The 12,238-nt window shown below is 39.1% G+C and overlaps 2 protein-coding genes and 1 pseudogene across 2 annotated transcripts; 1 reads left to right on the plus strand and 2 right to left on the minus strand.

The window, feature by feature from the left end:
• The first annotated feature begins 1,396 nt into the window (after nt 1-1,396).
• On the plus strand, nt 1,397-3,631 carry LOC143548584 (putative N-acetyltransferase HLS1 pseudogene; annotated as a pseudogene).
• Nucleotides 3,535-7,022, minus strand: LOC143548596 (magnesium transporter MRS2-1-like). The gene is made up of 5 exons (XM_077039714.1): nt 6,436-7,022; nt 5,982-6,110; nt 4,776-5,114; nt 4,654-4,701; nt 3,535-3,953 (listed from the first exon to the last, which is right to left on the minus strand). Exons 1-5 carry the CDS (start codon nt 6,964-6,966, stop codon nt 3,723-3,725), a joined length of 1,278 nt encoding a protein of 425 aa, XP_076895829.1. The 5' UTR covers nt 6,967-7,022; the 3' UTR covers nt 3,535-3,722.
• A 2,673-nt stretch (nt 7,023-9,695) lies between these two features.
• On the minus strand, nt 9,696-11,266 carry LOC143548574 (chaperone protein dnaJ 8, chloroplastic-like). The gene is made up of 3 exons (XM_077039690.1): nt 10,995-11,266; nt 10,857-10,925; nt 9,696-9,965 (listed from the first exon to the last, which is right to left on the minus strand). The coding sequence occupies exons 1-3, from the start codon at nt 11,196-11,198 to the stop codon at nt 9,777-9,779; spliced, it is 462 nt and encodes a 153-aa protein (XP_076895805.1). The 5' UTR covers nt 11,199-11,266; the 3' UTR covers nt 9,696-9,776.
• Between the last annotated feature and the right edge of the window lie 972 nt (nt 11,267-12,238).

A 12,238-nucleotide genomic window follows, 5' to 3' on the forward strand; every position in this document is an offset into this window, starting at 1 on the left:
GGATTCAACAAGATCGTTGATGTTTACGGCTTCCCCCTCAGCCGGTTTTTTGCCCCTGGCGTCCCTTCCCAATGGCCGCCTCCTCGGCGGTGAAGACGTTTCCTCCCCCGCAACGTTTAGGTCGAATCCAACCCGGCAATCCGACCCGGCGGAAGTGCTGTACGCTCCAGACGAACTAGTTTTAGTCCGTTTCGGCCCTACTTCCGCATCAACGTCCGGCGCCACCAGCTCAACCCACTTAGAACACCTTCTCAACCTCTCCCACACCTTTACATCGTCCCACGTCTTCACCGTCCCATACCTCCGCAGGCACTCCTGCTTCCACTCTTCGACAGTGAAATTATAAACCGCCAAATCGTCACTGCCACTTGGTCTCATACGACCGGCGTTCCTGTTGAACAGATTAGTAAACAAGCCGACAAATTTTCTGATTTCGGTCCACCGACCCGAAATCATATCGGCGTTCCGCTCTGTACTCCCAACGAGCGAATAGAACGTCTCCCTAACCTTTGTCCAAAAGACCTTGCTCTTTTGGTAGTCCGCTGCAAAATGCATAAATAAATTTGTAAGTCATTTAACTTTTTTATTTAACTTTTTTATTAAAAATCATTTTTAAAAACGTTAAAACAATTACCGCAACGCCGATCCTCAGAAGTGACTATCCAAGCCCGACACAGGGCTTCCTTCTCATCCGATGACCACGGAGTGATTTTCCGTTTCGTACTTCCGGTCGAAGCCGAACCCGACCCGTCCGTTGCAACTTGTTTTTTCCGGTGGACGCGTCTTCTTTGTCCCGCAGCTTCACCTTCTGGTTCTTGTGTCTCCGGAACTACAAAGTTAGGAGACGGTTGTATGTTGGATGGTTGAAAGCCGGATGGTTGTTGCGACCCCGAATAAAACATCGCTTGGTCCGGTGCCGACCATAAATCGTCGTAACTGTAATCTGAATCTAGGTTTGGGTACCAATTTCCAGCCATGTTTTTAAAAAAAGGTTTGGAAGATGGGGTGATTTTGGGTTTTGGGTGTGGTATGTGATATTGGTATGTGATATTGGTGTTGGTTTGGGTTTGATATAGGTTTAATAGAGAGAAAATTGTATGTTTTATATTGTTGTTGGTTTGTATTTGATATAGATATATATAGAGAAATTTTTTTTTTTTTTTTTTTATTAAATAAAGAGCCAACGGCTCATTTTTAAGACTCCAACGGCTCTTTTCACCATTCCCAAGCCCATTTACGCCCCACAGGTCCCGCGAACCCCCTTGCGCCTGCCTCTTTTTCCGCGCTCGCGCCCCTCTCGCGCCCCTCTCGCGCCTCGGTGGTGTGGTGCTCGCGCCCCGGGGCGCGAGCGGCTGGCCTCTTGCGCCCTTTCTAGCGCTCCACACCCCTCAGCCTAATGTCAACTAGATTTTCTCAAAATCCTCAGCCCCTAGTCATTAGAGAGTACGACGAAGAGAGAGACAAGGCGGCCGTGGAGGCCTTTGACAGCCGTTGTGATTTCTGACATACTGGAAAACCTTCATTAATCACCAATCTCTTAGGCGGCCCTCTATGTCGTGTCCGCCATTTCCCACTTCATGTCATGCTGGTACACACAATAACCTTAATAATTTCCTCGTATTTTCTTGTATAAAGAATGGGAGGCAACTGTCCTTCATAAAAAAAAAGAAAGAAAGAAAGAAAAAGGGATTAGTATTATTTATACTAAGACTATACGGTATGGACAGTTGCCTTGAAAAAAAATCTTGGGTCTGTCACTGTCTGACGGTGCTTTTTCACCGATCACGATGCAGGTTGTTGAGCATGTGGAAAAGAGTGAAATAGTGGGAGGAATAAGGGGTTGCATCAAGACAGTAAGCAAAGGAAACCATGAACATAGAGTTTACATAAAGTTAGCTTATGTACTTGGACTTAGAGTTTCTCCAGCCCACAGGTATATATATAACAATATAACATGTCACATATGTGTCTTTAACATGGTTCATGCAACTATGCAAGTAATATTGGTCTGCTAATTAATGTGGTTTTTGTAAATCATCAAAACCGTAACATTTCGAATCAGCACGCTTATTGGTTACGATATATTTGTGAAGAGGGGTTGGTTGATCAGATTCTCTTGACATTTTTATAGGTTTGTTAGTGATAGTGATAGTGATATATAATTGTTATTAGTTGGTGGAGGGTGGATCTTTTTCGATGTTATTCTTCTTTTCTTTTCTTGTAAGTGGTTTCTTTTGAATTTGGTTTCGTTTATACCACATCGCGAATAATGCATTATAATTTAACTATAAACAGTTTGACAAAAGAAAAATGATTCCCAACATGAGAGATTGCTACTAATTACAATACGCACGGTCAATTTTAACTTTTTAAATATAGAATTGTGACGAATTGCTTTACTGATTTGATGAAAGAGAAAATGAAAAATGTCGAAAGACGTCAAGAATAATATATAAATAAAAAAGTTATACTGATTATGTGTATCTCAATGTTCTATACACATAACTACTTTTGTATTGAATGTTGTAACAAATATTGTAATGAAACTTTATATACTTTATGATCAACTAGTAGTTTATTGGTGGATTAATAACTTTTTTTAATATAAAGCATCAAAATGAAAATGTTTTTAATGGGTTACATTTAATAGAATGTCAAAGTTTCTTTAGTAACAAGAGGGAATATTTTATTAGATTTGGACACTGATAATTGTTCTCATCATTATTCTTTATAAGTGTTTTAACTAACTTAATCATCAATTTGACATTTTATATTTCACATATAGAAAACTAGGCATTGGTACAAAACTAGTCCAACATTTAGAAGAATGGTGCAAGAAGAATGGAGCCGATTACGCTTACATGGCAACTGATTCCTACAACGAAGCCTCATTAAACCTATTTACATTAAAATGTGATTACATCAGGTTCCGTAGCCTTACAATATTGGTCCAACCGGTTCATGCCCACAACAAGCTGTTGATCTCGGGTGTTGTGATCAAACGCCTCAACCCACAGCTTGCAGGCTCGGTCTATTACAAGACCTTGGGGGATTCCGAGTTTTTTCCTGAGGATATTGATATAATTTTACATAACTTAATTTAGGTACTGTTATGGCCATACCCAAGACTTATGTTGAACATTTGGATCCTAAAATGACCATTTTACCCCCTAGTTTTGCGTTATTAAGCATATGGAACACTAAGGAGGTGTTCTGGTTTCAAGTAAAGGGGGTGTCGCCACTATCGTACGCGGAGTGCGCAGGAAGTCGGGTTTTGTACACTTTGATGCCTTGTTTAAGATTTCCTTCTGTGCCGAATTTTTTTAAGCAGTTTGGGGTTTATTTTTTGTACGGACTTCACATGAGAGGCTTCGGTGCTTCCCAGCTCATGAAGTTGTTGTGTGCACACACGCACAATATGGCTAAGAATGACGTCTTGTGTCGGGCCGTGGTGGCGGAAGTGGGCCAGACTGATCCGGTACGAGAGGTGATGCCACATTGGTGAAAATTTTCTTGGGCCGAAGACGTTTGGTGTATCAAGAAGCTTGAAATCAACAAGAATTCCGAACCGCACGATTGGATTAAATCTGCGTCGTCTCCTGTTATCTTCGTTGACCCTCGTGACTTTTGACTTTGACTTTTGTGAAAACATGTACATTTCAGGTGAAATTGTTTAACTGTCTTAAACCAGACAATGATAATACAATTTGAGCATTTTTATTTTAAAATGGCATCACTCTTCTAGACTTATAAAACCACAAAAATGAAAAGAATATAATGAGTCCGGCGACTCCTGTAATGAACAATACCCAATCGAAAGCCGTTGGGCTATCGAACAATGTTATCGGAAAATTCATGCCAAACACCCCCGCTACGACTCCACATATGGCGACGACAAATGTAGCGGTTGTTAGTAATAATTCAATCTGTATAAGCTGGTTCCTCACATTATCCTGCACCCCAATGTTATAAATATAGTTATATACTTATCTAGCATAAATAATTATTAGCTATGCTTATTTTCGGGGCTCTTTAAAGGTTTTATCAAAATATATAAAAATAATTAAAACATATGTAAATTAATTAATAAATAATAAACGACCCGAGTTCGAGCCGAGCTTAGGCTCTATAAAGGTTTTCTCAAAATATATAAAAATAATAAAAAACATATGTAAATTAATTAATAAATAATAAACGACCCGAGTTCGAGACGAGCTTTAAAGGTTTTCTCAAACTATATAATAATAATTAAAAACATATGTAAGTTAATTAATAAATAATAAACGACCCGAGTTCGAGCCGAGCATAGGCTCTTTAAAGGTTTTCTCAAAATATATAAAAATAATTAAAAACATATGTAAACTAATTAATAAATAATAAACAACCCGAGTTCGAGCCGAGCTTAGGCTCTTTAAAGGTTTTCTCAAAATATATAATAATAATTAAAACATATGTAAATTAATTAATAAATAACAAACGACCCGAGTTCGAGTCGAGCTTGAAAAACCGACTCACGAGCAAGCTCAAGCTTTATAAAAAGAGCTTAAAATAAGCCGAACTGGAGCCCTCGTAAGTCAAAATGAGCTCGGGCTCGGCTCGTTTGCACCCCTATTTATTTTATTGCAACTTAAAGAAGGGACACATTACACATACCAGTTGAATATTAATGAAGTCTTCTGTGTCATCAATGTATTCCTTCAGCTGTTATAATACAAAACAAAATGATCAAAGAGTTATACAAAGAAACCGAATAAAAAAATTTAATGATTTAATACCGAGGTAAGCTTATTAAGAGTGCTGTCGATGACAACAAAATACGCTTCCAAAAGCATCTCCATTTCTTCAATATTTTGTTTACTACTTTCCGAACTCCTCATGCTCTCGTACCTACTTCTTGCAAAGCTTATAGATTTTTCAAGCTTTCGATAATCTGGCGGTGATGAAACTGGAGATACGGGAGCTGAAACTGATTGTGGACCGTCGGTTGACCGGTATCCCACCGTAGATTGATCTCCACCGTAGGATGAAGAATCCATCCTCATTTTCTTGTCGGTTAAGTACATTTCAGCCATGTCTCCATCATCATCCATAAGCTGCTCTATTTCATCTCTTACCTATATGAAAACCAGAAGCAAAGCTGAAATGTAACGTAAGGTTAAAAAAAGCATTTTTTAAACTAGCGACCTATTTTAACCCGTTATGACCCAAATCTTATTCTACCTTGACCCCTTTTAACCCGAACAAAATTAACCCTGTTTTTAATCGACCAGTTCTGACCAAACCCGCTTTGACCCGTGAGTAGTGAGGGGTGCAAACGAGCCGAGCCCGAGCTCGACCAGGCTCGAGCTCGGCTCGTTTAACTTACATAGAGCTCGAGCTCGGCTCGTGAGTAGATTTTCAAGCTCGAGCTCGGCTCGGGCTCGGCTCGTTTACCATTTATAAGTTATTTTTAAAAAAATATAATTATTTTTATATATTTTTTTCTATTATAATTTTCTGTATAGAATGATATATATTATTTAGTTATTTTGATTTATTTTTTATAACATTATATATATTAATAAATAATTATTAAATACATATTTTAAAAAATTATATAAATGACAGGCTCGTTTAGGCTCGCGAGCCGGCTCGAGCCCGATAAGTGAAGCACGGGCTCGGGCTCGTTTATTAAATGAGTTTACTTTTAGGCTCGGGCTCAATTAAGCTTGGCTCGTTCGAGCTTTTTAACGAGCCCGATACGTGAAGCTCGGGCTCGGGCTCGTTTATGAAATGAGCTTACTTTTAGGCTCGGGCTCAATTAAGCTCGGCTCGTTCGAGCTTTTAAACGAGTCGATCTCGAGTAGCTCGCGAGCAGCTCGGCTCGTTTGCACCCCTACCCGTGACCCGAACCCGCCTGACCCGACTCGTTTGCCAGTCCTAATGAAAACCATTATCAGAGGTCAAAGGTCCAAAGTCAATGAAAGTCAAAGATAAAGTACCTTTTGGACCCTGCGGGTCAACCCCACAAGTCGGCTTTTCAGTCTACGAACACGTTCCAAGTTTAAAGTGCTAATTGTTGATGTAAGTTCATCTAGCAACGGATACGCTTCAATTTCTAATTCTGCTGCCTGATAAAACATTTTACAAGATTATTAATATATTACTCCCCGTCCCATTACAAGTGTCCAAGTTTGAAAAACACAAAGTTTGAGGTAGATTGAATGATTACTTTTTTTTCTTACCAAATGACAATAACACCCTTGAAAAGTGGGTCCATCAATATTGTTTATTAATATTAGTTGTGTGTGTTTAAGGGTAAACTTGGAAATTAACTAATAAATTTTGAAAGTGGACACTTGTAATGGGACAAATAAAAAAGGAAATGTGGACACTTATAATGGGACGGAAGGAGTATCAGTAAACAAAATTAACAGGATATAATAAATTTTCAACCTGTGTGTCAAGAAACGAACAAGCAGCTTCAAGAGCAATCTCTAGAGCCTTGAACTCAAAAGGCAAATAATCAGATGACGTGTTCCTAGACACATCACCTGCGCCTGCAAATTTCAACCGCCTTTGCAGCTCCACAACATACTGCAACACGTAACTATCAAGAGAATTCAAAAGCAAGACTTCATCAGCTGTAATAATGCACCGAATTTGCTCCAAGTTCACAACTATAGCCTTCTCTCTACCCAATATCGTTGACGGATAAACGAACAGAGGATCCAGTAAACGAAGATCACGAGCAGGAAGATCACACCGTCTCATCACAGTGAACTTATCAACCTCGATTATTTGGGATTCACCGGTTGATGCATCGACACGGATCCATGATCGAAGACCCTGGCCTCGTTTTTTCAGGCCTGAAACATCTACGCCTTGGAAAGGTTGTCGGAATGATGCATATGGCCTAGAAGATGCGTCTCCAAGGTTTATTGCGGATGCTGGTTTTGGCAGAAGACGATCTTTTAAGTCTTCCATTTAGTATTGTCTAGTAACGGAAAGACTTATAGTTAGGATACATATATTTCATCTAGTTTAATCGAATATCGTTGTATATGTTCCTATTAAGGAGAGTGATATGAACCCCAACCCATCAACGTCTATTCCCGCCTAAAGCTACTGACCGCACAATAAGGAGTAGTCGAGAAGTTATGTTAGTAACTGTCAGAGTGTTTGCTTAATAGCTGTGTCAATCACTCAATCGTTTCGTTGGGATGTCGAAGTTTATTATATAAAATTAGTATCTCGAGTGATCCTAATTTTTAGATTCTATCAGAGTGTGACTACACCTCACCTCGCCTTCTCCGTCGCGGCTCACACCAGCAAAACCACAAAACTGGAGTCTCTGGACCACCTTCATACGCTCAAGTATGGTTTTATAGAGACTCCGGTCTATGACCCCGTGTGGTTTTGCTATGTTCCTTTTTAGCCTGCAAAACCACAAAACCAAAGTCTCTGGACCACTCTCATACGCTCAAGTATGGTTTTGCAGAGACTCCGGTCTCTTACCTTTTGGTTTTGCTCCGTTCCACTTTAGACCAGCAAAACCACAAGACCGGAGTCTCTGGACCACCACCATACGCTCAAGTATTGTTTTATGGTTTTTGCAGAGACTCGGGTCTATGATCCCTTGTGGTTTTGCTCTGTTCCTCTTCAGACTAGCAAAACCACAAAACTGGAGTCTCTGGACCACCCTCATATGCTCAAGTATGGTTTTGTAGAGACTCCAGTATTTGCCTGTGGTTTTGCTCTGTTATGCTTCACATGCAAAACCCCAAAACCGGAGTCTCAGGACCACACCCCTATGCTCAAGTATTGTTTTATGGTTTTGCAGAGACTCCGGTTTATGATCCCTTGTGGTTTTGCTCTGTTCTGCTTCAAACGATCAAAACCACAAAACCGGAGTCTCTGTATTGTCCTATGGTTTTGCAGAGACTCCGGTCTATAACCCCTTGTAGTTTTGCTTTGTTCCGCTTCAGACTTGCAAAACCATAAAACCAACGACTTGCAAAACCATAAAACCGGAGTCTCTGAACCACCCTCCGACCCCTCAACGAGTGTTTTATGGTTTTGCAAGGTCTACGGAGAAGATGAGGTGTGGTCACAATTATCACTAATCAAAGTGGATGAAAACGAACTCATAATTAACAGCATAAATAAAATCACCAACAAATAATAATAATAATCTAAAGAATAATCTAGTGAACTAACCGAATTGGAGGGAAAAATTGAGTCAGTTAGTTCAGTCAGTCAGTCAGCTCATGCCGTGCTTATTGATGAGTTAGGGTTTGACTACAGACAATTTAAAAAACGTCAATTACGTAATAATAAGAAGATGATTATAATTCTTCACACAGCCTGCCTGCACATAGACGTGTTTAGATCAGAATTTAATACACAGAGAACAGCAGCAGCAGCCGCCTAATGATTGAAGATGGAGTCAGATACCAAATTTGGAGTACAAGTCTTTTTGGATCAGAGTGAAGAGGGTGACGTCTTTCTTAGCTTGTAATTTATGCATTAACAGTTGTATTGTATCTTGTTTTTTACTGTTAGTGATGGACCTTTGAACATACTTTTTTAAACCGTCATTAAGATTACTGAGTGGGTTTTTCTGAAACGAAATTTCAATCGTTAATACTGATTTTGATGAGTCAAAAGACCTGACTCATCCAGAAAACCATCAATGAGAAATTCACATGTGAGAAAATCACTTGAGTCAGGTTTCAACACGAGACCATAAGATCCCAAACTTTAACATTCACCCCCATATGGCCATATTAATATATTATTGTCAAAAACTCAACTGTAATCCGAACATATTATGATGTTTCGTGTCTTTTTTCTTCCCTTATTTTAAACGAGATGTTTTAATATGTTAGACAGGAGGGAATGGATACAACCCTAACGGTTCACCCTTCATTCCTGCTCATCGCAGGAAGAGTGCGGACGTTGATGTAGGTTGCTTCTACGTCAACATACCGTAGGATCTTCACATAGAATCCTTGTCACCACGATCTCTTGTCCTTTTGCCGCCTTCATTGTAACATTGAATAGCCACCCATAATCGTTTCACCCTCTCCTCAAAACCCCGTTGTGGCAGCCACCTTATCACCTTGGGCGGTGATACAATTTCCATACCCACTAGTGTTAAGAGCATAGGGAGTCATCCTGTTTTCCCTCATTTTATCTCACATGCTACATTAGCTTTTTCCTTATTTTTTCGGTTTTTCCAATTTTCTCAAAACATCACGGAATCATTCCAACTTTTCCCATTCCCCCCTATTTCTTCCTAAAGCCCAAACCACTCGAAAATTGAATCGGGGAATCTGGCATATACATCCTAGATTCTTTGGGAAAAATACCCGGGACAGACCCGGGGGGGGGGGGGGGGGACGCTATTTTTGGTCGGCCACGTTTTTTTTCAACTCCACTCCGCATGTTCTAATATAAGTGTATTTGCAGTTACCTAAATTGTACAAGTTGACATACACCTTCCCATTATTCATTTTTGGGGAGTTTAAGGTGGCATGGAGAAGACATTGCTTTTATCACTTACTAGTTTTGCAATTGCAGCTACAATTTTATAAGCAAAATGAAACTACAAACACAACAAACAAAATCATAATTCATTGAAACCATTTTGTACTTCCATCACTTGATAAATATAATTACACAATAATCATAAAATTAGTAGACCTTATATACATCATCTCCAGAGACCAATTTGTACAAACAGAACGAACACTTGAATTAACATTAGCCAATCTCAAACGATTAAAACCCTTTCATATGTACGGATTTATGTGTGAAGTGTAATCTCGGATTCCTGCACCTTCCCAACCCATCCACTCTTCCCACATGTCCCAATCCGGATCGTCCATTCCTCTCATCGGTTCGTCTATCCCTGCATCCGACGGCCCATACATGTCCACCTCACTCACACTTGTTTCCTCTCTCAAATTATTCATCACCACCTGCAAAATCATTCATGTTTATAAGTTTCAAGTTTTAACTAATCAATAACACATCACTTTTGAACTTGATTTCTAGATTATTAATAGGCTTCATCTCCATGACCCCATCTATACGACTCGTATTACCATCCATACTAGTCGTATGACTCTATAAGACTTCAGTTTTTTTTAAAACTGCTAGTTTCTGACATCTATTTTTCTAACGGCCAGTTTTAAAGTTGAATGAGTAAAACGAAACAACTTATAAACTTATATACAGTGGCGATGCTTGGACTAAGACACCAGGGAGCGGGCTCAAAATGTATACAAAATTTCACAAACAAGGGGGGCCGGGCTCAAATTTCCAACCGAAAATGGCTAAGTTTACATTACGTATAAAAAATTTCGACCGAAAATGGCTAAATTTTACACTACGTATAAAAAATTTTGGCCGAAAAGGGCTAGATTTTACACTACGTATAAGAGATTTCGGCCGAAAAGTGCTAAATTTACACTATGTCTAAAAACTTTTGGACGAAAACGGGTAAATTTACATTGTAACGTAAAAAAAACAGGTGGGGGGCGGGGCCACCCAGGGCCCTAACCAACCTTCGCCATTGCTTATATATATATTAGTTTCTATGTCGTGTCAAATAATTTGCAGTGAAATCTTTTGTCGAGTCAAATAAATAACGAAATCTCGTATCGTATCAAATAACTTTCATCAAGTAAACAAAACACAATCTTATACGGCCGGAAATATGTTGCTTTTATACGACCAGTATGATCATATAGAGTCATACAACTCGTATAAAAGCACAGTCAACGACAAATTTGGCACCTATGTACGGTATCAAGTACAAAAAAGTCATACAAGCAGATCAAATCTACATAGAGTGAGAGTGAACATACAACGTAAGCTTCGTTGATTTCGTGAAACTGAACCACACAATTGCTTCCTCTACACACATCCGGATGATACTGAAATTTGATCAAAAACAAAAGTGTGACCAACTGACTAATTAATGATATAATTAACAAACTCATTACCTTTAAAGCAAGTTGTCTAAAGGCTTTTTTAACCTCGGATTCAGAAGCATCAGGACGTATACTTAACGTTTTATAAGGATCAGATGTTACCGAACTAGACGAAACACATGTAACATTGGCCTTAAAACTACAATTCACCGCCTTTTTCGTGTTAGATTTCTTTAATGAAACGTACCCGTTGATCATTCCAGCTACACTAGCCATTAATTCAATATATTTCACAAGTTGAGATATTATGAAAATCAGCCTTTGTGGATTGATATATACACGTGAAGGTTTATATAAATGATGTAATAGTGATCAAAGGGTTGAAGATATTTGGTTTGAATAATAATATCAATTTGAATAGTTTATTTAATATGATTGATTGAGTGAAAGAAACGGTCAATAATTGTGAACAAATGGCATCCGTTAGATCGAATATATAGGTCCTTTATCCGTTGTTTTGCTTGCAATTTGATGACGTGTCCTTATCTTTCTAGTCCTAGTCAGATTACAACTTCTTGTTTTGGAATCTTATTTATATTTATATATTTAGCCCTTCAGTGTTTTTTTTAATGACAAATGAATTTTTTAAATGAGTTAGTGGCTAAACTCACAATATCGGGATACACTCGTCTTACGATATGGGAAAATAACTTGTGAACACTCGCCTGAAGGCACGACAGTGTGACAGATGAAAAGTGTCACTGAACGGAACTCGCGACGACTCTTAGGCCTTTGTTTTCACTGAACGGGGATATTATGGTTTTGTGGGATGATTAAGGGGTTAAGTTTCTCATTCAAGTCTTCATTTACTCGTCGTGGTCATCATTTATTCGTTTGAAAAGTGTTGCTTCTATTTTCACTGAACTGGGCTCGCAACGACTCGTGGGCCTTTTTTCACTGAAATAGGATATTATGGTCTATTGGGATGATTAAGTGGTTGAGTTCCCCATTCAAGTCTTCATTTACTTTCCGTGGTCATCATTTGTCCATTAGGGCATTCATTTGTTCGTTTGAAAAGTGTCACATTTGTTTTCACTGAACGGGGCTCGCAACGACTCTTAGGCCGAATATTATGGTCTCGTGGGATGATTAAAGGGTTGAGTTCCTATTCAGGTCTTCATTTACTCGTCGTGGTCATCATTTAGTCGTTAGGGCATTCATTTGTTCGTTTGTAAAGTGTCGCTTCTGTTTTCATTGAACGGGACTCGCAACGACTCATGGGCCTTTGTTTTCACTAAACGGGGATATTATGGTCT

Source organism: Bidens hawaiensis, unplaced genomic scaffold (genome assembly GCF_021521415.1).
Source record: "Bidens hawaiensis isolate Kalapana, Puna unplaced genomic scaffold, B.hawaiensis_p1.1 tig00015201_1, whole genome shotgun sequence".
Taxonomy (NCBI): Eukaryota; Viridiplantae; Streptophyta; class Magnoliopsida; order Asterales; family Asteraceae; genus Bidens; species Bidens hawaiensis.